The 26,575-nt window shown below is 35.1% G+C and overlaps 1 protein-coding gene across 2 annotated transcripts in view; it reads right to left on the reverse strand.

Annotated features, from left to right (window-relative positions):
* Positions 1–26,575, reverse strand: part of MUC19 (mucin 19, oligomeric) — a 76,458-nt gene that overhangs the window by 38,125 nt on the left and 11,758 nt on the right. For both annotated transcript variants that reach the window (XM_023738870.1, XM_023738869.1), the window contains exons 2-13: positions 24,808–24,875; positions 22,713–22,745; positions 16,939–16,959; positions 8,798–8,848; positions 7,510–7,569; positions 5,615–5,843; positions 4,733–4,850; positions 4,253–4,313; positions 3,885–3,982; positions 1,821–2,031; positions 1,023–1,145; positions 55–178 (exon numbers count right to left, since the gene is read on the reverse strand). In XM_023738870.1, coding sequence (XP_023594638.1) covers positions 55–178; positions 1,023–1,145; positions 1,821–2,031; positions 3,885–3,982; positions 4,253–4,313; positions 4,733–4,850; positions 5,615–5,843; positions 7,510–7,569; positions 8,798–8,848; positions 16,939–16,959; positions 22,713–22,745; positions 24,808–24,875 — 1,197 coding nt within the window. The remainder of the gene's footprint in view (positions 1–54; positions 179–1,022; positions 1,146–1,820; positions 2,032–3,884; positions 3,983–4,252; positions 4,314–4,732; positions 4,851–5,614; positions 5,844–7,509; positions 7,570–8,797; positions 8,849–16,938; positions 16,960–22,712; positions 22,746–24,807; positions 24,876–26,575) is intronic.

Genomic DNA, 26,575 nt, shown 5'->3' on the forward strand with positions numbered 1-26,575 from the left:
AATACCAGTATTATTTCATCATCAATAAAATGAAGACAAAAAGCACACACATACCACTGAGAACCACAAGGACCTTCTCGGACTTCTCCTGACTGATACACATTTCCATTAGATTCACAGGGGCAATCAGCCTTTAATACACATTTTCCTTTCTCTCCAATATCATCCAACAGATAACCTAGAATATGTTATATAGATTTAATGTGAAACTATGTAAATAATAGTAAATTGTCAATCAGTGTGTTATAGATCGAATCGTGTTACCCCAAAATAGATGTGAAAGTCCTAATCCCTGTATCTATAAATAAGACCCTGTTTGGAGACAGAGTAAGGTGGGTCTTAAACCTAATCACTTCTGAGTGGTGTCTTATAAAAAGAGCAGAATAGACACAGAAACACATACAGGGGGAAGACAGATGCCACTTGAGGACAAGCAAAGAAACACCAAGCATTACCGGCAGACACCAAAAACTATGAGAAAGGCTCACAGACAGAATCAAAATAGCTGAGACCCAGATTTGGACATTTAGCCTCCAGAACTGTGAGAAAATAAATTCCTGTTTTTAAAAGCCATCCAGTTGTGGTACTTTTTGTTTGGGCAGCACTAGGTAACTAAGACACAGCGTTTTTCAAAATTAATCTTCAGCTAGTTCTTTCAAGTGTAATCATGCTCTTAAAACGGTAATTTCTTGTTTCAGCAATCACTTCTAGTTTGAGATGTGGCAAGAGCACAGAAAACAATTTTCTGAGCCTGCAGTAGCGCTCCACAGAGCAGTCCTATTGAGCCGTATGTGTCTAGAGAATGAACTGTGGCATACCAAGAACATCAGGTACTGCAGAGAGAGAAAACACACAGTAGCTTTAAAAATCTCTCCAACTTTCCTTAGCAGTTTTCAAAGAGGATATTGCAGGAATCGGTGAATTTATGAAGTTTCTTATTTTGTTACAGATAAGACGCCATTATATTTGTGCCAATTCATTTTCCAGTGTTCTAGTGTAAATACTCTCACAAGGGGTATTACCTTCAGGGCAGGTGCAGCCGCTCACACATTCACTGTCTTGAAAAGGAGCCACGTTAGAACAAGTTGCAGGATTTGAGAGTCCACATTCTTTGTAGATGTGCTTTTCTGGGCACAGAGGCTTTTCTGGAGAAACATATAAATACATATATATAGAAATTAGAGGAAAATGCATGTGATAAATATATAATTTCTAATGGTTATCTTTTCAGATTGGATTCTTTGAATCTGATTCAAGATATGAGTCAGTCTTTAAAAATAATATAACTACATTTATGCCAATTTCCCACACATTATATTATAATATTTAATTTGGGGAAAAAGTATATCATATATAATTTTACTTCATCTTAATTTGAATGGACATTCTACATGTATTATAATTTACAAGCACTGATTTAAGCATAAATAGGAGGTATATTCATATTTGTATGAAGCTCATATTTATGTTTTTAATCTTCTTGAAAGAAAATCATTACTTATCAGCATACTTTCTATAACTTTTGCAGTTATTTTTTACAAAATTTACTCATCCTTCCCTCTGTGACCTTTAGTGATCGTAAAAACTGTACATTTCCTAATTAAGTTCTTAGTACAAAGCACTGTAACTTGGGGCAAACTTTTCACCAAAATGGAGTTCAGTTTCCTCATAAGTACAAGTGAGAGACAAAACTCAACTGTCTCTCAAGATATCTCCCAGGGCTTAGTCATTTGATAAGATTGCTTCGAAACATATCTCAACTTTAAAGTTTTATATAGAAACTTACTTATTTGGAATTTACTATAAGATTAAAAACGTACCGCAAACCACATCAGAATCATCTCTCCAGGATTCATAGGTGCCAGGACCATCTGCAGTACAGAGGCGGGATAATTCTGAATAAGTGTCACAAGTAGAATTTTTGTCTCCATTTTGGCAGTACTCATCAATGCAGACCATTTTGTAGTCATTGGATAAGGAGGCAACTTTTCCACATTTCTCAAAGTAGGTTCCAATAATTTTGTTACAGTACTGCAAAATAAAGCATGATGTTATATTAAAACAAGGAACATGGATAAATAAATTTTTAAGAAAAAGTTAATACAGAAGTGTATTTTTTCACTATATCCTTTGACAGGGAGAGCAGTTGGGTTCTGTTGAAATGGAGATTTTTGAAGTATTATAGTTGGTACAGTGACTTCTGAAAGAATACTGGTGCATTTGACAATTTGGATGGTTATAGAATAACTTCAAATACAACTAAATACAGCTAACATTTCTGTAAAGGTGACATGAGTTTTAGAACTTGAGAAAATGGAAGGAATGGGGAAAGGAAAGATCGGATGACAGAGACCGGAATGGTAAATGACTGAACATCATAGACAGAAGGGATATTTGTCCTTTAACTGTTAGTCTGTTCATTACTTGATGAGCAAATAGATGAAAGTAAAATATAGTAACTCTGTCCTCTCTTCATGGGGACCATGTGAGTTTTCTCTGGAAAGAAAATATTTATTCTCATGTTGTTTAAGAAAATAAAGTTAAATATTATAGAACCTAAGACGTTCAAATTTCAGCATATTTCAACTACACATAGCTGTTTTCTCTTTTAGCAAAGTCTGTTTTCAAAGAAACAAAAAACCCTCTCAAACAAATGAGCAATTTACACTAGTTGGGCACTAGGAAGGCTGGATAACATTCTCCAAGGACAATATAACTGACTGAAACATAATCTTCAATTTTTTTCATCTATTATCCTTTGTGTATCTTTCTCACTAGATTATAGTACCCTTTAGGGGAAGAAATATAACTTTGTATCTTCTTGGCACAACACAATGTCTTCACATAGTAGGTCCTTACTACATACGCATTGATTTGAACATAAACGTGTATGTTCATTCAACTAACATTTTTGAGCAGCAACAAGTAAGTTCTCATACACGATGCAACTACCACAACAGATAAAACATAATCCTTGTCAACACAGAATTTATAATCTTGTAGGGAAGACATGAGGAAAACACGGGCAATTTTTATAGATGGTATCTTATCATAAGTGCCATATGAGTTTCACAGGCTGATAGAAGAAGAAGAAAGCAATTCCAACTGCAATGACCAAGGAGGATTTCACGAGGAAGATGGAAGATGATCTTCTTATATAATGTAATGACTTAACTTGCTTTGCTAGAAGATGAGAAGATTATAAAGTCAAATACAACACATTTTCAATAAAACAAACACCGACTCATACTGCAATGCTAAACATTTTATGGAAGTAACAACTTAATCATCTCCATCTTGAGAATTTTGTTTTAGGTTGAACCGAAAATATGTGAATATTCATTCAACCATCAAATGAATGCAATCTATCAAATTCAACATAACAAAAAATGTACAGAGTTATTGGCGAATACTGTCAGGTGTTATAATTAAAAAGTTTTACAAAAAGAAGGTAAAATGTTGGGAATGACAATTCAGACTAGATACCTGGGACAAAAAATTAAGGGAGCAAGAGCAGAAAATAATTCTTAGAGATGCAGTTGTAAATTTCCAAAACTATAAGAATCACTTCATTACTATCAAGAGTTAATAACGGAGAAGTGGAGCATATCAGTTTACAGACAAACTAAAATTCTATGCAAAGGAAATTAAAATTGTTACAATAATAGATAGTGAATATCATAATGTTTTGGAAAAAGAAACAACTTATTCTAGTATTTACAGCTAGACTAAAGCTGAGAAATAGACTACCAGGCACTGGAGAGGAAGCATTTGCAGAATTCTAATAATAAAGTATGAGTGCATAAAACAAGATGATGGCTACCTAAATTGAAACCAAGGGGGCACTGATGAAATTTGCTATGAGATGAAATAAAAATTTTTACCTGCATTCCATTTTCACAAACTTCATAGCTTTTACTAACGGCCTCAGGACAATCACCAGGAATTTTACTACTGGCAATGTGCTCATTGATCTCTTCCCCTTAAAAGAAAACATTGAACCATTACTTCATTCACTACATATATATACTATTCATTTCTTATATATGTGTGTGTGTATATATATGTATATATATACACACACGCATTCTTTTCAAGCTAAATATGAACATGGAAATGTGAATATACTTTTTATTTTAATAATTTCTCATTCTTTAAATTATGTGCAATTAGATTTATCCAGCTATGACAATCACTTCATAATTTTTCTTGGGAAAGCAATTTTTTAAGGAACAATCCTTTGAAATCTTACCTGGGATGCTGTTGAAGTTACCACAAAGACCACAAGTAGGATATTGTTTGTGAAGAGTGAGCTTCAAAAAAAATTGCATTTATATGTTTAGAAAATATTGAAAATTTCTCAAGACAAAATTTACCTAAAACAAAGGACAAGACCTCCACATATTCAATTCTTCCTAGGGGTATACTAGAGGGCATTTTTGAGGACCTGGCTCTAGAATCTGGCATGGACCCCAACTCTACCACTTATTGGTTATGTGTCTTTGGACAGATTATTTAACTTTCCTTAGCCTGCATTTCCTGAGTTCCATAATCTATAAAATTAAACTAATGGTAGCAGGTACTTCAAAGTATTTTGAATATTAATGCTTGTGTAGTGACCAATACTTAGAGAGTTCTCAATAAACATTAGCTCTATTATCCTTTAAATATACGATTTTTACAATTGAAAGTAAAAAGCACAGAATTATAAGAAAACCAGAGATGGACTTACTGAGAGTTTGTTATTTTCGTCCCACATTAAAGACAGGATTCCTCTACGGCTATTCAAGACATTATGTTCTCCATATGTTTTAATGTGAATCAGCTTATTATTATATGGTATCTGTACGCTATAAAGCATAAAATACAAATTCATATAAAAGGTATAAAAATTATTCTTATAGGCATATTTCCTTCTGATAATTCATGTTTATATACTGAATATCTTATAATACTAGCTAATAAATATAAAATTTTTCTTTTTCTTGTCATTTCAAAAGAGGAGACACAACGACTTTTTCCCAATATATAAAGTACTTTTCTAGAACAGTGACTAGATCTCTGGGGCTTTGGAGAAATGAACAAGGTGAAACATTAGACCAGTGTACAGAAAAACTGATCAAATAATTAGAATTGTTCACAAGTTAAATATGATGTCTCATTTTCTTATCTAGCAAAGTATTCAAATATACCGTCCCTTCTAAATCGGAATTGCTACTTCTAAAAATAATGGCCTAATAGTTTCAATCTATTGTGAAATCTCAAACCTATAGTGCAAAACATGTAAATGAAAATTGAAATATTCTTTTAACAGTTTTGTTAAATATGCACATTACCCAAAATCTAGATACTCAGAAAACTCAGTCAACAGAACGACTATGGTTTTCCATGTTGTTATAGGAATAAATATAATCCTTATAATCTCAAATATGATAAAAGTCGTATACATTTATCAAACTCCTGTCCTAGAATGTATTACAAATATCAATAAAAAGATCAAAATAGAAGGAAACTAACACCTCTTCCCTGTTCAACCTTCTTTTTTTATTTTTATTTTTGCTCAGGTTACTTCAAATAATTCTGCAGCATTTATTCAAAGCATTATGGCATTTACCTTTCTCCATTAACCAAAATGACATCACCAAAAATAGAGATGTCATTACTGTCAATTATGACTGCTATTTTTTCAATCTCACTCTCATTGTTTCGTTTGATCTCAATATTGAAATCTCCTTCAGATTCAACGCAGTGACGGCAGAAAGTGTATGTGCATGAAGACTCAAAGGAAAAGATGCGGCCATTGAAGGCTTTGTAAGCTCCTTTGCCCCAAGTAGAAGCTTCACCTATAAGACAGAGTAGAATATTTATAATTATATAGAATAATCAGTGTACTTTCAAGTTCTGATTGTTTTTTAAATTTACGTACCAAGAACAAAAAAAACCATTGAAAGTTTCTATTCCCACAGTCACCACCCTACATCAATGCTTTCTTTTCTCTCACTACTGAAAAAATATTCTTAAAGTAGTACCTCAGTACTTCCTTAGAATAATCTAATTTGGCTGCTGTGGTTAAAAATAAAGCAAAAATAGAAACATCTTGTTTCCCTAGGAAAAAGGGAAATAGTTTCTACTACGAGGAGGGGTGGCGCCCTAATGGCGCAGTGATTAAGAGCAAAGGCTGCTAGCTGCTCCTTGGAAACCCTATGGGGCACTTCTACTCTGTCCTATGGGGTCGCTATGAGTCAGAATCGCTCCACGGCAACAGGTTTGGTTTTTTGTATTTTTATGAGGAGGGGTATATAGAGGTGTATGGTATGACTTAAATTTCAAGCACTGCCTTGACGTCTTTGAGCCTCCCCCCAAAAATCAAACCAGTTGCCATGGAGTCAATTCTGACTCATGGGACTCCAAGTGTTAGAGTGGAACTGTGCTCCGTAGGGTTTTTAATGGCTGTGGCCTTTCAGAAGTAGACAGTGACACTTTTCTTCTGAGGTACCTCGGGGTGGATTCAACCACCAATATTCTAGTTAGAGCCTCTGCGCCAGCTAGGGACTCCTGGAGTCTCCAAGGGCACCATAAAGGCCTAATCCTGAATTTCCCTATTCTCACCACGTATGACCCTCAAAAAAAAAAAGCAAAACAAAATCCACTGAAGTGGAGTCAATTCCCTCTCATAGCGACCCTGTAGGACAGGGTAGAACTGTCCCATATGGTTCCCAAGGCTGTAAATCTTCACGAAAGCAGACTACCACGTCTTTCTCCAGGGGGAGCAGAATCGTTGACCTTTGGTTAGCAGTCAAGCGCTTGAACCATTGTGTCACCAGGATGCTCCCTTTCGGCTAGTTGTCCTATCAGGTGTCCTGCTGCACTGCACCCCCTCCTCAACCTAACTGAACTTGCATGCCAGCTCAGGGAAGTGAGCCACTAGTTTGTGTTTCAAACTAGCCAATCACATCCTGCTAAGGGAACCAGGGTTCACTCCACCCTCCAATAACTACAAAGCTTGCCTCCCACAGCCTTTGCTGATTTACTCAGCTCTCCAGTACAAACCTCGTGTGGCCCTGCATAGCCTAGGCTGTCCTTTTCCCCGGGGCCTGGGCGTATAGGTGGCTAATAAACTGCCAATCTCATCTGTCCAATGTCAGATGTCCTATGTTCTGCCATCTCCCAAGTACTCTTTAGGGCAGAGAATCTCTCCTTCATCAATGGGGTGAGTAGGAAGGGATCAGAACTGAGAAAAATTGTGATTTGTTTTGCTTTTTGTATAGATAGATGTTAATATTTTGTCTGAGTGAGGCACCATCTACATTTAATGAGTAAAGAAATATATGCATATATATACATAGGGAAAAACAGCACAAATACGGTGTTCAGCAAATGAACAATGATTAAACACAGGTGATGGGCTAGTTTTCAAAATTAGTTACAAAACTCAGTTACTTTGCAGCCTCATTAAGTACTGCCTTGGGCATAAAAATATTAATGAAAATCAGAGTCATTTTTACTTACCAACAATTGTATTTGTTTCAGAGTATTTGGGAGTTGCTTCTGGAATATGGGATCCTTTTTCTATTCAACACAAAGCACAGGTGATTTAAACTTTAAAACGTTTATTGATCTCAAATACACAGGATATACATGGGAATTTAGAAGTTGGTATTGAAGGCTATCATTGAGTTTCTTTATCCTGAATATATAATTTGGCTTTGTGAGAGCTAGGATTTTCCAATGTCACATATATGATTATCTCTGCAGGTCATATTTTTTCTGGAACAGTCATAGTATGTTCAGAAACCATTAACAGCTTATTCATTTGGGATCATGTACAATTACTAACATATGCTACATCATTTATAAAACTATTTTTTCAACCTCAAAATTAAAAATTTTCTAACCCGTTTTTAGGAGCTATGGTGGCACAGTGGTTAAAGTACTTGGCGGTTGGAACCCATCAGATGCTCCACGGCAGAAAGATGTGGCAGTCTGCTTCTGTAAAAATTCACAGCCTTGGAAACGCTAGGGGGAAGCTCTACTCTGTCCTACAGGGTTGCTATGAGTCAGAATCAACTCAACAGAAGTGGGTTTTAACCCACGTTTATTGGAAACCATAACCCAAAAAGCCCAAGGTAGATTGTATTAAATCAGTCTATTAACTAATACTAACAAATCAATTATCTATATATAAGAACAGAATTCAGTTCTCTGCATCAAAGGGAAAAAGCTGTGTACTTCAAAACTTTGTTTCCCATGATGGTTTTAATTCTAACATCCTGACCCTTTTAAGTAACCAAGTATATTTATATGAATTCTTAGGGTAAGGCCTAAAAGCAATCAGGACATAACAACACCAACAACAAATGTGAATACTCCAATAGAATTTTAAAATATTTTTCACAATGAGATTATTGTATTTCTTGAGGCCGCTTGTCTTTTCTACAAGGTTGTCTTTACTCAGGTTGAGTGGAAATAGATGGAACTCCTAATTTATCTGTAAGGTTATTTAAAAAATAATATATCTAAAATTATAAAGGAGAAGGCACACTATGTTTTATTCAAATTCGCTTAAAAATATTTTTTAATCTTTTTTACTTATGCAGTTTTTTCAAATGCCCTATTGGTTTTCTAAGCATTAGTACTGTACTCAAAGAAAAGAGACACTATAAGCTCTTTATGTGAAACAAGCATAATAATATCAAGTCCTAGTAAATCAATAATCAATAGAACATATCAAAATCATATATATATATATATTCTTCCCCCCAACCCCCAACACCCAAACAACCATAAGTCAAACTACCTGGAGTGCTTAGTTGTCCATATGTATTGTAGTCAGACGAGCTTGTGGTACCTATTTTAATACAAAAATGATTAGATTGCTTTCTGTGTATAATATGACTTGGCAAAGTGTGAAAAAAAAATCTGATGTATAAACCATGGATCCAAGTTCAGCAATGCTAATACGAGCAGATTTAGAATTATGTGAAGCAATATAAGGGGAAAAATGTTACCAACTTAACACGCGGCCAGAGTAACTAAATTAAATGTATTGCCACTAGATAAACTGACACCAAATTAATTTGTGGCAGAGCAACTGCCTTAAAACTCGTCCAGAGAAAGAGAGGTTGAGTAGGTAGGGCTCCAGGTCTCCTAACCCAGGTTCAACAGAATTTGCTCTCACTTTGATTTGTTTTACATTTGGGAAATCTAGGTACCATTTCAGGATGTGAACTGAACAAAAGATTCTGCAATGATAAAAATTAGAAGTATGAAAAACACTAATCTAGATGAACCAGGACTTTGGACCGGTTTTCCCAGGTTCAGTCGTGGCCCAAGAAGCAACAACGGAACAGACCTGACTTTTTAAAATATCGGAACAGAAAAAATTATAGGTCAAAGCCCTGCTAGAAATGTAATCTCCCTCTTAGAAGACAAGGGCAGCTTATGCACTGCATAGTAATCAAATCTCTTGCCAGTTGAATTCTGAGCAGAGTCAGAAATAGCAGTGCCCCACTCAAAGACGGTGGCCGAAGGAACTGCTCTGAATGTGTGTCGTTCTCCAGAATCCTGCCAATAATCTAATCTCTAGCATCTGGCTCCTGAAAAGGCTCACTACACCTCTCCCAACTCTCCCATTCCTGAGTTTCAACCCATAATTTCCAGATCACCCAAATTGTAACAATTCGGGTCTTTTCCGATTTCAATTCAGCAGCCATAGCTGAACCGGTTCAAACTTGTTCGAAGCTCTGAGATGAACAGATACCTTCACTAATGTCAAGAAATCCAGACCTCCCATTTCAAAGCCACTAAATTTACTGCCATTAGATACACTACCAGAATGAACACTAATTAATAAAAGTTTGCCTAATGTGGAAAAATCAGAACAGTGAGAGCCTAACATCCAAAGAGCAGAAAAATCTCAAATTGGTAACCACTCTACAAAAGAAAGATAAAAAACGGTGAATTCTTAATAAATTTCCCAGGAACAAAGTCTAAATTTGAATAGTTGACCTAATGACAGCAAATCTGGGGTTCAGGCATTCAGTGTCTTTTAAACCATTTGTATCAATTGCACTTAAAATTGGTGGCAATAAATAATGAATGATTCCAAATTTATTCGTTTCATTGAAATGCTGATATCAAAATTGATGGCCAAAGATAAAGAACTACTTAAAATAAAAGTATTATTTCTGTACGATCAAGACTTTTTTGAACAGATTCACTGATAGTCAATCCTGAGTTAGGTCGACCATCACTACACTACCCTGTAGCTCTTACTAATTTGTTTCAGTAAAGAAAAAGCAAGGTAGTAATCCTAAATTTGAATTCTAAATATGAATCCTGAATATGTGTCAGAACACGCATGTCATTAGAAGTGGACCCACTGCCCACAGTTCTAGTGCCATCTACTCTGGTGACACCAAATCCATCAACATCAAGAGAGATTTCACAAAAAGCATCAGTAACAAATATTATTTTAACAATTATGTATCACAAATTCCCAGACTATTCAATCCAATGTTTCCATTAAATGGAAATACTAAATTTTACAAGGATTTTTTTTTAACAAGAATGAAACTCATTTGTTCTTCTCAGAAATGAATCTGAAAAAACATCTAAGCCACCAAGTCCAGATCCACGATACAAAGCTCAGCCCAACAAATCAGCTGTTGCTATAACCACCTGTTCAACTGACTCCAAATCATTTTTGGAATAAAGGCAAGGGAAGAATTCCACATCACTATATTTATGGCCACAAAACCAGTTCCACATTTTAGGCCAACAAAATATTAAGTGACTTTTGCCTGATCATATCTAAGCGCATCTCAATGTTTCAGCGATCTGGTTTGCTTTTAAAATTATTATTAATAATGTTTATATTTATAATTTTCATTATTTTTAAAAATTATTTTATAACCTTGACTTTTTAATCATCAGAAATCAAGCTCAATGCCTAACCCAAGGGAACCAGATCCAGTAATATCCTTTCCAGTATCACCAGTACCTGTACCACTAAGGCCAGTTTCACCAAATTTGTTTAGTCCAGAAGCACCAACACCAAGTCCATCATTACCCTTCCTTCCTTCACCAGAACCAGAAGACCAAGTGTTTCCTCCTAATGGAAAATCAAAATACGATTAAAAGAAATAAAGAACAAAGAATTTAGATATCTTGGGAACTGAGTCTACTTTAGGATACCTGAGCCACTGACATTAGACCAGGACTCAAGTATCCAGACCTAGCAGATCTACAGCTACTATTTCCATTTCCTTCAGTTCCACTGACTCCAAATCCCTGTTGATCAGATGACCCCAAATTGAATCCTGAATCTTCAGAAACACTGCCAAAATATTCAGTCCCATTCCTTGCACTTGAGCCACCTGCTAAATATAAAATATTGGTCATGATAATATTTTCAATGCATACCATGATTAAGAATTATTATATATACTGAAATTAATTATCAATACCTAGATCACTAGAACTAGAGCTTCCAGAACCACCTACTCCATTTCCATCAAATTCTTTACCACTAAGGTTATTGCTATGAAACTGATTTGAAAGAGAATTTCCAAAATCAAATTGAGTTTCACCCTTTTCTTCTCCAAGTCCAAAATTATAAGACCAGGTACTGCTTTTGAATGAAAAAAATATATTGAAAGAAATTATGAAAGTTTGAAATCTATTTCAGTGTCACCAAAAGAGTCCACAAAATACAATGCCTGAGTCACAGGCATCAGACCGGAGATCCACGGATCCAGGTCCAGCAGCTATGCTCTTATGCATTCCATTGCCAACAGTCCACTGTCTCCAAATTCCTTTTGATCAAATGCCCCAACACCAAATCCTACATTTCCAAATTTACTACCAAGTTCATCCCCATTTCTTGCAATAGAAAAGAATATCCCAGCAAAATATTATGTGGTTATCACCAGAACATACGTCAATACTTTATGATTTAGAACTTTTTTATGCACAGAAATTAAATATCAACCCCTAAACCACCAGACCTAGATTCTCTACTACCTTTTAATCCATTTTCACTAAGGCCATTGTCACCAATTTGATATGAACCAGAATCTCCAGAACCAAATATAGCTTCACCCTTCCTTTCTCCAGATCCAAAAGACCAAGTCTTTCCCACTAACAGAGAAATAAAAATGTTATTAAAACATTTGATGAAAGGTGGAAATCAATTTAGATTTCACCAGAACAGAGTTCAAAATCAGACTACTTGAGCTACTGGCATCAGACCCAGTGCTGCTCATGTCACTCCCACCAGACCAACTGCTTCCAAACCCCTTTAGACCAGCTGTCCCAAAACCAAATCCCAAATTTTCAGATGGAGCTCCAAAAATATTATCCCCATTTGTTGCACTGGTACCACCTGCAGAATACGTAATGATTTTTAACAGAACATATTTGAATAAATTTTATGACTCACAACTTTTTCATGCACAGCAATTAAATACCATCACCTAAACCACCAGAACTAGATTCTCTAGTACCATTTATTCCATTATTGCTAAGGCCAGTTCCACCAATTTGATTTGAACCAAAACTCCAGAACCAAATTTAGCTTCACCCTTCCTTTCTCTGGCACCCTGGTGACAAAGCGGTTAAGAGCTCGGCTGCTAACCGAAAGACTGGTAGTTCGAATCCACCATTCACTCCTTGGAAACCCTATAGGGCAGTTCTACTCTGTCCTATAGGGTCGCTATGAATTGGCATTGACTCAACAGCAAAGGGATTTTCTTTCTCCAGATCTAAAACCAAAAGACCAGCTCTTTTCCACTAATAGAGAAATAAAAATGTTAGTAAAATATTTGATGAATGGTGGAAATCAATTTAGACTTCACCAGAGCAGAGTTCAAAATCAGACTACCTGAACCACTGGTATCAGATCCACTGTTGCCCATGTCACTCCCACCAGACAAACTGCTTCCAAATCCCTTTAGACCAGATGATCCAAAACCAAATTCCAAATTTTCAGATGGATCTCCAAGAAAATTATCCCCATTTGTTGCACTGTTACCACCTGCAGAATATATAATGATTTTTAACAGAACATATTTGAATAAATGTTATGATTCACAACTTTTTCATGCACAGAAATTAAACGTCATCACCTAAACCACCGGAATTAGATTCTCTAGAGCTTTTACTCTATATTCACTAAAGCCATTGTCATCAAATTGATTTGAACTAGAATTTCCAGAAACAAATTCAGCTCCAACCTTTCCTCCAATTCCAAAATCAAAAGACCAAGGACTTTCCACCAACACAAAAATCAAAATTTTATTAAGTGAAATAATGACTATTTGAGATTCAATTGGATTTCTCTAAAACAGAGACTGAGTGGAATACCTGAGCTACCCTCAGATCCAAGGCCTTTGAATCCAGCCTCAGCAGATCCACTGACACTCATTCCATTACCTCCAATTTCATTGAGTCCAAATCCCTGTTGACTAGACGTCCCTAAATTGAATCCCAAATTCTCAGACTATCTCCAACAAATTTATCCCCACTTCTTGCATTGGAATCACCTATGAAATATATTACTGTCACTGAGTATATTAAATACATTTTATAATTCAGAAATTTTTATGCACAAAATTAAATATCAATACTAAATCATTGGAAATAGATCCTCCAGAATTACCCAACTGATTTTTTTCAATCATTGTGCTACAAATGCCACTGTAACCAAATTTATTCAAGCCTGAAATTCCAAAACCGAGTGTATGTTCACCCTTCCCTACTCCAAGTCCCAGACCAAAAGATCTGTTTTCAACTAATGGAATAATAAAAATGTTATTAAAAATTAATCTTAATTAATTCATTTGTTTTTAAATGTTATTAAAATAAAATTACTTTTAACCAAAATTAATTATTTTAATTTTTCGAGAATAACTTAGTTGCAGTACTTGTGCTACGGACACCTAATCCAAGGCATACAGATTTGCCGCCAGCCAATCCTCCATCACTCATTTCACTCCCATGAGTTCTACTGATATCCAATTCCTTTTGACCAGATGTTCTGAAACAAAATTTCAAATCTCTAGAGGCACTGTTACTAAATTTATCCCTGGTTCTTGTGTTATTGCTATCGGCTAAATTTAACAAAAAGATTGTCCTCAGGGTGTATTTTAAAATACTTGTAATTCTTTACTTTTTATGTAGAAAACCTGAACAATAATACCTAGATCCTTGGAGCTTGACTTTTCCAATGTTCCCTATTTCATCTTCATCAAAGCCTTTTTGTTCAAGATTACCAATGCCAACTCCACCTGAGCCAGAATTATCAAAACCAAATCCAGATCCACCCTTCTTTTCACTATCAAGTCCATAATCAAAAGATGAAAGTACTTCATCTAATGGAAAAATTAAAATGGTATCAGGAGTAATAAACAAAGAGTCAAAATTATTTCTATTTTTTATTCTGGATCAGAATTCCTGAGCCACTAAGAGCCAAGACCCACCCTAATAGCCAAGGATTCATCACCAACGAACCCATTGCTATTCTTCCTATTTCCACCAATTTCCACATCTTTTAAGGCAAGTATCTGACACAAAAATACCTAGAGTTACTGTACTGGATTTTTTTTGCCAGATAAATGAAACTTATCCAATCTTTTGTAAAATTCATTTTTCTGGCATTCTTTGAAAAAAAAAAAAGTTCAACTATGAATTACAGACCATAAAAAGTTAACACTGTAAAAGTTTAAAGAAATATGAACCCCAAATTCTTCTGTTACAGATAACAAAACATGAGAACAAGAGAGTTCAAGTAACTTTCCCAAAGTCCACAACAGGTTAGTGAGAAAGACTGAGATAGAAACTGGGTCTCTTCCTCCCAGGTCCAAGCTCCTTCATAAGGTCTTAAATCTATTTGCCTCTTCATGAAAGTGTTTAAATTTCTAATTTCTGTTGAAGATAACACAGATTCTTTAAGAACCAGTCATATAGTTTACAAATCTTTCCCATGAGTACTTCTAACGTTAAACTTGTTTTGGTAAAAAACAACACCAATCCTTGCTTCACTAATTAATTGATTTTTCTGCCAAAGCGAAAGCTAAGAAACAATTTATAGTACCTGCTTCCTTGGCTGCAGAATCAGAGCCAGCTAATCCATTGTTTACCACATTCGCATCAAATCCATTTTGGTCAGATGAACTATGACCAATTTCATTTTGGTTTAAAGGAGTGCCACCAAATTCCGTAGCACCAGAGACACCATTGTCAAGACCAACTGCTGAATTGGTTTCATCTACCATATAAACATATACTCATTATCAAGGAAAATTTGCATTAATTCATATTATGCAAGAAATTAATGTAGTACATTTCTTGAACTAGGTCTACATTATAGTTTTGGATATATCCCCCCGTATGTATTTCATACTATTTTCATAAACAATTCCACAACATGTAATCATGGGTATACATGACAACCAATTTATCCCAAAGCTGAGAAACTTCCAGAAGAGGAGTGAGGCATCAAGGCCATTTAAGATATAATTTCACTATGTTCTACAAAACACGAGAAAACACCTCAGAACTGTAAACAAGAGCCAGTATAACTGCCTTAACTCAGTCCTACTGATTTTGTCAATCACAAAACAGGTGGGCAGGCAGGGAACTTTTGCAACCTTCTTAAAGATATTTCAGCCTCAACTCTGTACCCACAGTTGTTTCTCCCTGTTCAATTATCACCACATAAACTCACATATTAAATTTTAATACAAAATATTGATATTATTATCCTTTCTGGAACTCCTTTTTTCCTATTTTTGTAGAAGTACAAACTATAGAGAATTTAGGAAGCAGGAAGGTAAAGTAAAAATTTAAATTGGCCTATAGGGAGAAATGCATTGAACAAGACAGGACATGTCCCACCTAAAGAAATGAAATTTTTCTTCCAAACAAAACAAAATTTCAGGCCACAAACAGTTTAGAAACCCTGCTTTATAATATTACTCAACAATTTTAGTACGAAATTTAAAGAAAGAACACTGATATGGAAAACAAATTGTGTTTGGAAACAAAAACCTGAGTGGAAAGACCTACAGTAAATTTGGGTTCAGGAAATATTTCAAATTATTTCTTTATACCATGAAAAAAACTGCCATATAAATGATTGATCATAATGATAATAGAAACAGAGAGAAGGATAGCAAGAGAAAACTTAAATTGCCAGGAAAACAATTTAATGTATACATCTTTGCCAATATTCCCTAAAGACAGAATTCATCACTCTCATTGGCACTGGAATTAGTATCTTTAGATTCTCCAGTAACATTACTAAGGCCATTTTCTGCAATTAGAACAAAGATGATCAGACTATCCCAAATGGAAAAAAAGTACTTGCTTCCTAGGTAATCATCTCTTCTCTAACAGTACCTGCTGGGAAGTCATCTAACTCTAAACTATCAGTCCCTCGGCATTCTCTTGGAGCACTAAATCCAATGTCAAAGAGTCTTCTGTTTGAGTTATCAAAGGATGAACTACTGGACAAAACGTTACCTAACGTGAATGACAGAAGATATTATTTGAAAACAGTACTACTAACACAGGTTATAAAATGATCTGATAGTGACACTAGGAAAAGTCATATTTTATTTTGGGTAAGCCCCATTATTCTGGCAGCATTTTGAACAACATTTGCTATGGATTGACTTAATCACCATATCCTTATCTTTTTGTCATGGTTCTAAGACCTCAAGAAAGAGAGAAGAAGAAAGCTGTCAAGATTTAATGAATAATGTGTATTAGAAACTCTTATCAGGGATAAGGCAGATACTTCCTGGTCTTCTTTTTTTCATTACTAATCCCCAAGTTCCAGTGTCCCACCTTCCCCCTTAAAAATATTCTGCATGTTCAGTTCACACTATCTTTGGCTATTGCAACTGATAGCTGATAAAAATTAAGATAACATACCTGATTCTCTTTTCTGTCTTTCTGCAAAGGAGAAAAAATGGAAACATTTACTCATAAAATAATTGTAGCATTCACCTCCTTCAAATCTTAGCTTAAATGAGGTCTAACCTGACTATCTAAAATTTCAACCCCACTCCCACCCTAATATTCTAAATTACTATTATATTACTCTATTATTTCATAGACTCTATCACCTCCTAATATACTATGTTTACTGCTCATAATGTTTATTGTTTATTAAAGGTTTCCTTCTTCTAGATTTTATACTCCATTTTAAGCTAAGGTTTTATTTACTTATTTTTACCTGTTTCATTCACTGAGACATCCCAGGTTTCTAGAACAGTGCCTGAACCATAGAAGGCACTCAATTAACTTTTATTTAATAAAAACATTCAACAACAAAGACCTCTCCTTTAGATAATGTATATTGAATTATGTGTATATTGTATATATATCATATTGTATTACATAAGGCAAGTTGTGCTTTCTGTCATACCACGTAATATTTTTAGAAAATATCTAATAAAATTAAAGTACATTAGAAGTAATAACATGCTAAAAACTTTGACACTTCTGTAAAATTGTAGAAGACATGTATTTTAGTTATCGAGTAGACAAAAAAAATGAGATGCATGACTTCAAAGTAAAATTTAAAGACTACTTTTGGAATTCTGAGCCATTTTCCACTTGTCTGGCAAATATATTTGTATCTTCTAAAGCAAATGGTATACAGAAATAAGATAATAATACGCTTTTTAAAATAGTCAAAATAGGAGTTAGTCTATTGTATCATTTGATAGAGAGACCCCTAAAAGTTAAGTCTTTATGAAATTATGATATTCACCTATAGGCGCTTGGTTTAGGAGGAATACAAGTGTTCAAACCAGGCATAGCCAATTTATATTATTATGTTATTAAGTAACCATCATGCTACTATTACTTATCCTACTTTTCTCCATGCTCAGTGTCTTCTCTCTTTTCTCCCCTTTTTCTCTATCTCCCTTGTTTCCTCATACTCTTTCTCCTTTTACTTCTACTCTATCATTCTACTCTTTCTTCACTCTAATATACTTTTAGAAGTGTGCCTTCATATCTAAATATCTTAATTTCATGGCAAAGCAGAAGGAGATGAGGCCATGTTCCACAGTAGAAGGAGTATGAGCTTTTGAGTCAAACTCATCTGGACTCCCCAGTTGCAGTCAGAACGTCCTTGGACAGTACCTCTCTTAGAGTTAGGCAAGAGGGGCTCCTGCTCTCAGCCACACAGTCTCTCTCACCTTCCTCAGGCCATGGCCCTCCTCCAAGGACAAAATATGCAGGCAGAGGGTCAAGGGGTCATGCTCACCTAGAGCCTGGGCCACAACACCCCCTTACCCATTCTAGACCTTGTTCTAAGTCCCCAGGACCCTAAAGCCCCAAGTCTGCTACCAGGGCCTGCATGGATGTCTTTCCTAAGACTATCTTCCCAAGGTTCGACCACATTGCAGGGATGAGGACCTCTAGCCTGAGGGATAACCAGGGGATGGCTTATTGCAGAAGCAATAGATGGAGCTGAGGCATGCAGGCTTGGATGTCCCTCTCAGTATGGGACAAAGCCAGGCATGCAAAGAGCAGAGGGATAAGAACCTTGGCAGGGCCACTGCCAACTCTGCTCTTGCACTGAATTCCAATGAAATCTGAGCAGACTTAATAAATCCTGTCCATAAACAGGATGAAGTGATTTTGCTTTCTTCGTAAGACAACTAACAGGCTGTTTAATCTTGGTTTATGTTTTACCTCAAAGAAAATATTTTCCAATTTTATTGTATTTAGGTTGCGGAAACAGACAGGGATCTAAAATGCTCTATAAGAAAAACACACATGAATGATCCTGGTCTATTTTGATTGTTATTTACAGTAGACCAGGGTCAAATTGAATCTATATTGGTATCAGCAAAAACCGTACTGCTGGATTCAAGAAAACTTCCATCAAAGCATTCTTGTTGATCTGCTGTGGCTTAGTTGTCATTTTTTTTGTAGGTAGGGAGACTTTAAAAAATAGATAACATTCCATTATATTCAATAACCTGAAGGAATTTGTATGACAACTGTTAGGACTAGGATCTATTTTAATTAAAATAGATCACTGAGGAATTAATCCTAGAACACAAAATAAATGTATGTTCTTTTATTAAACATAAAGGAAAGTAAACCTTTGAATCTATACATTTCTCTCATATGTTTGAAAACATTTTAAAAAGCAAGTAACCAGAGAAATTTCCATTTCAAATTTCATCACCTTTATTTCATCACCAGATTAAATATTAAAATGTCTGGCCCAGATTATACAAAAACACACTAAACTTTGTTTATAATAATAAGGAATATTTCATTATAAATATTTTAAGGATTTTGCCAGGAGAGAGATTCCCCCCAAAGAAAAGTACAGCCTCCCTATTGTTTTTTTAGTATAAGAAAAGAAAACAAAGTAATTTACCTGACCTACTTGCCAAAGAAAGAAAAGGAGAATTGCTGTCGTTAGTAGCTTTTCTAAATGACAAAATTTGCCAGTATAAAGTGAATCTTGATTAGAGCCATTTCTTGCCTTTGGGGGTTTTGTTTCATAGAGATATACTAACTAACTGAATTCAATACTCAGGCATGAATATGCTACTTAACCATTGACCATGGTATATTTATACCCCTCCAGAACACCAGTGGAGCCCTGGTGGTGCAGTGGTTTAGGACTCTAACCAAAAGCTGCTAAACAAACGGTCGGCAGTTGGAATCCACCAGCTGCTCCTTGGAAACCCTATGGGGCAGCTTTACTGTGTTCTATAGGGTCGCTACGTGTGGGAATAGACTCAACGGCAACAGGTTTGGTTTTAGTTTGGCAGAACACCCACATAAAGAAGAAAGACCGAGCCAATCCTCCAGCCAATCTGGAACGCAGTCTAGATGCATGAATTAGAACATAGCAAAATACACATACGTATAACGCATACCTCCTACATTTGTTTGCCAGCTGCGCCCTCCCTTGGTGAGGTATTTTCATAAGGGCCGCTATACTTTTTTTTTTTTTTTAAGTAGAAATACAGTAATGGAATCATTTTTGAAAGACTGAATGTTGTTGTTAGGTGCCGTTGAGTCGGTTCTGACTCAGAGTGACCCTATGTACAACAGAACGAAACACCCCGCCAGGTCCTGCGCCATCTTCACGATCATTGTTATGCTTGAGCCCGTTGTTGCAGCTGCTGTCTCAATCCATCTCGCTGAGGGTCTTCCCCTTTTTACTGACCCTCTACCAAGCATGATGTCCAGCTCCAGGGACTGGTCCCTCCTCATAACATGTCCAAAGTGTGTGAGACGAGTCTTGCCATGCTTGCTTCTAAGGAGCGTGACTGAATAGGTACCTTAAAATGCTAATCATTGTTCTATTGGTGAATTTCGGAAGTTTCAGCTTAAAAAATATTTTCATGTGACAAAATTGCTGGATAACCGAAATTCCTAAATTTGAACCAGATGGTTACAATTTTTACTTTACTGTTAGATACAAAGATTCACATCTACACAATCTTCAAATGATATAAATGTTATTATAGTTAATCAAGGTGAATTTTTTCCACATTAAAATAAATGGTATATAAATACGCAAGTTTGTCAGCACACTATATGTGTCAAAAACTCTCAACAGGAAAGAGTACATCACAATAAATGGCACAATTTACATACAAACACTTGTTGTTGTTAAGTTAGATGTAGAGATATTAAAAAAAATAGTTTTACCAAATGCATTAAGGCATTGGTCTCCAAAAGAATTTTCTCAAGAACTATGTGAACTAAAATACCGTATTTTTCACAAATAACGTGTGCATGTAAATAATGCACACGCATATAACACATATAGCGCACCTAGGAAAATAATGTGAAAGGGGGTTGCACAATTGGAAAAAAACAAATATAATGTGTGCATTATTTGTGTAAAAATACAGTATTTAACAATGACTGTAGAGTTTTGCTTGTAGAGTACATATTCAAAAAACCTCAAAAACATTTTAGATAATATTATTATTTGGAGATTTAACAAATTACAGGATTTATTTTTCTTTTTAATTCTCTATGGTCTATGATCTTTACAAATTTCCTAAACCAAAAACTGACTACATTATTCAAATAGAAAGTTCAAGAAACTTGGTTTGATACTAAAATAAACTTTTAGAAATTGGAACTGTCCTGGAAAATCTAGAACTTTGGTCAGTAAATCCCAGAGATAGGGCATAAATTAAGATAATAGAGCAAAAAAAGCCGGTTAAAAGATAAAGGGTTTCCCATGTGTTCTGCTAAGGAGGCCTGGTGGTGCAGTGGTTAAAGCAATGGACTGCTAACTGAAAGGTCAGTGGTTCAAGACCACCAGCTGCCCAGAGGGAGAAAGATGTGGCAGTCTGCTACTGTAGCGATTTATAGCCTTGGAAACCCTATGGGGTCACTATGAATCGGAATCGACTTGCTGGCAGTGGGTTTGGGTTTTTTGTTTTTTTTTTTAATGTGTTCTGATAAAATTTATGTGTAGTTACACATACAAATACACATACATATTTAGCCAAAAGGCTATGAAGTGATGGTTTATAGGTACCATTCATTGTTGTTGTCTGTTGCAGTCAAGTCGATTCCGACTCATGGCAATCCCAGGTGTACAGAGTAGAACTGTTCCATAGAGTTTTCAAGGCTGTGACCATTTGCAAGCAGTTAGCCAGCCCTGTCATCCACAGTGCCTCTTTGCTGGGTTTGAACCACCATCCTCTTGGCTAGTAGTTGAGCACTTAACTGTTTGTGTCACTCAGGGATTCCATAGGTATGATTTGGAGACACTGAATACATATGTTTCTGAAGAAACATTGTACGGTAACATTCCCCATATTGGTTAGATACCTGAAATTTTTTAACTTTTTGAAATGTAGGTTGCAGTCAAGAAGTCAGTCCCCAAACTCTCTGGCAGAAAATAGCTACGTCACAAAACCCATGCCTGAACGCTTATTCACTTTACCCACCAGGAAAAAACTCTCGGGGTCTCACTCAGAGTGCACACTCTTACCACAGATACAAGGCTAATGAAAAGTAGATCAGTAATATTCTCATCCCAGTAGACTGAAAGCAGTAAATAAAAATTGAAACTGGGTAAAAGCAGATACAATGATCCAATCAGGATATAGAGCTTATTGCTGAGCAGAAGTGAAGAATCAGGAAGGCAAATCAAAAGCAGACCTGGAAACTCAGAAACCCTCTCAAGAGTAGGGAAAAATTGTCTTGCACACATACAATAGACCCCAAGGACATCATTGCATGATCTGCAATAAGATAATTGGCGTTCATTTTGATGTCCTTAGAAAAAGGTTAAACTGTTCAGAAGCACCTCATACCCTTGAGTAAGAAGATAGGGCATCTACAGTTTACTTCAGCAAGTTTACCTTGCAGAGGATTTGTCTACTTTCATACAGAAAATTATTTTATGCAGAATAAATCACGTGTCAATGATCTAACATTATTTCTTTAATTTAAAACAAATGTATACTGAGTGCCTGCTACATAGCAGCCACTATTCTCAACACTGTGGATACAGCAAAGACCGCACCTTGTCCTCGAAGAGTTTACAATTGTACGGGCTAAATGAAGAGTCCCAGTAGTTCATTCACAAAATCAAATGTATGTGAAAAACATTAGTTTTCTGTGTTCCAAAAGCAGGTTCAGAATACAACTTGCTATGTCAAAATAAAGATTAATTTATAAAAGATACTGACCTGATTTTTGTTTGTAAAATAGAGTTTCCCCATCTATAAAAAAAAAAAAAAGTGAAAAAAAACAATAACAATTAAGTCATTTGTGCTTTCTCAGTAGCATATTTTTAAGACAATGAGAATCATGCTCTTCTTGTTTTCATTCTTCTTTAAAATTCAGTATAAGTAAACTATGTTTTATATTTGGTAACTGTGATATTTCAATGTTAATTTGTTATTTTGGAGTTTTCATATTTAATAGAACACATTTATACAGATTAAAATTATACATTTACTTATCAACATACTGAAAATCAAAGTTTTCAATGTCAATTCATTCTTGGAAATATATGCAGCCTAATGAATTAAACTACAGATTATTATCAGCTAGTACTTTATATTTGTCACACTATCATAATCTATTACAATTACCAATCTTAAGTATATTTTCTGATCTAAAATTCCCTTGATTTTAATGTCCCTAAATATTTTCTGGTTGATATATTCATAAACAATGAATTAGCCCCCTACCCCAACAACAACAACAACAACAAAAAAAAAAAAAAAAATAGAGAGGAAAGAAAGAAAAGAAAAAGAGAAACGAGAAAAAAGAACAGACAACCAATTGTATAGATTTTACTCTAATGAGAATATAGAATAGCCTGGGAAAAAATAAGACTTGATTATGCATATCTGTTTTGTGTTAAATCTACATCTCTTATCACTGAAGCTTTTTCCATCTAGCCAGGATGTTTTTTTCTTTTACTTTCTTCCTAATAGTTATGGTTGATTAAACAATAAAAGCTTTTCTTCTAGTTGATCATATAGTTGACACCTAAGAATTTGTCTTCACTAGCTTCCAGGCCCCCAAGCCTTTACCATCTGTAACCTACTGAAAACGAAGGGAGTCTGTGTTTGAAACATAAATCTCACTGATTAAGAACAAAAACGAATTTCAACGAAGGCAACTTGAAGTTTTGCAAAACAATTTTCCAAATATGTTCCCTAATTCCCAGGATGGCCTCAGATACATAAAATACCTGAATTTTGTCAACAAATAACCAATGCATAGAAAACTTTTTTAAATAATTGTGATCATTTTTGAGAACTACCTTGGATATCTAGGAATCCACTTTAGAAATATTCTCCAATTCCTCAGTGATTTTAATAAATTTAAAAAGATATTTTTAAACTACGTTTTGTTGTGATATATCATTTAATATAAGTTTTTGCAAATGATGTGTTCTGTGCTCTAGTAAGAAATAAGAAACACATTTATGCAAAGTAGAAGTGAAGCACTATATAGTATTATAAAAGTCATTTTTATTTGAAGTACTTATTTTCTAAAAGTCTATCTGAAGATATCCTAGGTAGTTGGGTTAAGAATAGAAATACTTTCTCTTAAGTGTAAGAAATAATTGTAGTCGTCTATACTCTGAGTTCGCATAGAAAAGCTATACAACAAATTGTCTCCCTTTTGCAGACTTTACCCCTTGTGTTTGATAATGTTATTTCTTCTGCCCTTTTCAGAAACAGAATTAAGGATAAGAAATAAATTTGTTTCTAAAGATTTTCATCTTGCTCAATTTTGAATTTTTAAAAGAATAAATTAATGATGTCTTACCTTTCAATTCATTTCAGAAATTAATTTACTTTCTGAGATATTCAGGAAAGTTATTAGTTTAAGAAACGTTTTACCTAAGAAATTTTTTCTGAGGATAAATCTTTTCAACTGATGTTTTCATGATTTGTGAAAATTGCAATTATCAGTGTGAAGACTTAATGTGGATGTGAATTCAAGATAGAGTTATCAAAGGATAAACTGTGATGAAAAGCTAGTAACCTGTTCACTAATATTTCTAAGCACTTGTAACTATCTATCTACACACACATACACACACACACACACACACACACACAAGCACACTCAAGACAAGCTTGTTAAAACTGCAGTAATACCCAATAGGATAAAAATCCAGTTTTCTTACATAGTATCCTACTCTAATATAAGAAATATTTCCCAGGGAGAAAAATGCTTGAAGTAGAGAATGTTAAAAAAGTAATCAATTATGTACATGGTCCCATCAAATTTGAAAGGATTCTGTAATTAGTCCCTTACCTTTGCATAAGATGCAAAGCATCCCAACCAAGTACAAAAAGGACAACTTCATGGTGATGTTTTGGGACCTAGAAACAGAGACCAGTCATCCTGGAGACTCGGATCCACTGAGGACCCTCTCACCTGAGTTTTTATACTCACTCATACCACTACCTGTCATCACTGGCTAAGTGTAGTAAGCTCAGTGATGACAGAGCATAGTTAAATATCATAGTATGCCAAAGATAAAATCCATTTCAAGTCAGTTGAATGTCTTATTTCTGTGACATCTTCTCTCTTGGACCAAGTCCAGCTCACGTCAAACCCAGACCGTCTTCTTGCCGCCCTGTGCAAACAGCAATGTCAGGAACTAAAAGTTCCAGGATTGAAAACCAAATATGCCAATGGTATACATTTCTCTGTAACCTGTTAATCATTGCAGAAGTCTTAATACCTCAATAAACTCAAACACTATGATTAAATATTGTAATGGTCTCTTCCTTAACAACCAAATGTGTTTTAAATATTAGTCTACTTTGAAACAAATAACTCTTTATTGATGTGCTAAAAAGTATTTCCTAAGAGAAACATATACCTATCACATAGATATAGGAACAGACATAGACACACTAAGCCATATAAATGCACTATGGTTATAGTAGTAGCTTTATTACTCACCAGGAAACAAAATAATCTAATGATATACATTTTTAAATAAACTTTTTAATCAGACATATAAGTAACTAGAAGACATACAGAAATGACAACATAAGAAAAATAATATTTTAGGGAAAATGTAAATAAATAGGAAACACCATTCGTAAATTGTATACCTAGATATTGTGGGGTGCAGCAAGAAGTTCAACATAGATCTAAGAGAAGAAGGGTTGGTCTGTGTTGAGAAGGTAGAGATGATTGACAATCAGAGGAATCTCTGGTGGCAGTCAGGTAGACCTGAAAAATGGAAGGGCCAACTTCATAGTTTGGTGATGTCACCTACTTCTCACCTGCTCCCAATTGCTACCAAGAAAAGCCTTCAGCAGCCAATGCAAAAACAGTCCTCAATTCATTCTCTCCAGAGAAGCAGAAGAATCTGAGGAAGGGAGAAAAAATAGACCAGTCTTCCCTTTATCCATTCATTTCTGAACTAATCTAAAGGGAATAAATGATATTTACTTGGGTGGTGCAGTTGGTTAACATGCTTGGCTGATAACCAAAGTGTTGGCGATTCGAGTCCACTTAGAAGCACCTCAGAAGAAAGTCCTGGCAACCTACTTCCAAAAAATCAACCACTGAAAACCCTATAGAGCACAATTCTACTCTAACACATGAAGGCACCATGAGTCAGAATCAACTAGGTGGCAACTGGTTGGTTTACCTTCTCAGAGGGCCTCACCAATATATATTAAATACTTTTAAAGATGTACCCCCTCCCCCTACCAAATATCCTTAGTCTACTTGCTAAGTTCTTAAATTATTTGAAAGAGGACAGAATTTTTTATTCCATGGTAATTAGATTTAAATATTTAAAATGCATACGTTTGTCTAAGGAAACACATATACTGAAGGTCATGCATTTTAAAACCCTGGCATCAATTTAAGTTTTGGAGTCATTTCTGTGGGGCAGGAATTTGGAAAGTGGGAAAACAAAAACAATAGGCACAATAGTAATGAAGAAGAGGGATCACTCCAAAAAGGGAAAACGATTAACAAACAAATTTGTAGAATCTAAAGACTGACTCCATTGACTTCATAATTTTGCCAAAACCCAGCTACAATTGTTTCAAAA

The sequence above is a fragment of the Trichechus manatus genome, unplaced genomic scaffold, assembly GCF_000243295.1.
Source record: "Trichechus manatus latirostris isolate Lorelei unplaced genomic scaffold, TriManLat1.0 scaffold00123, whole genome shotgun sequence".
NCBI lineage: Eukaryota > Metazoa > Chordata > Mammalia > Sirenia > Trichechidae > Trichechus > Trichechus manatus.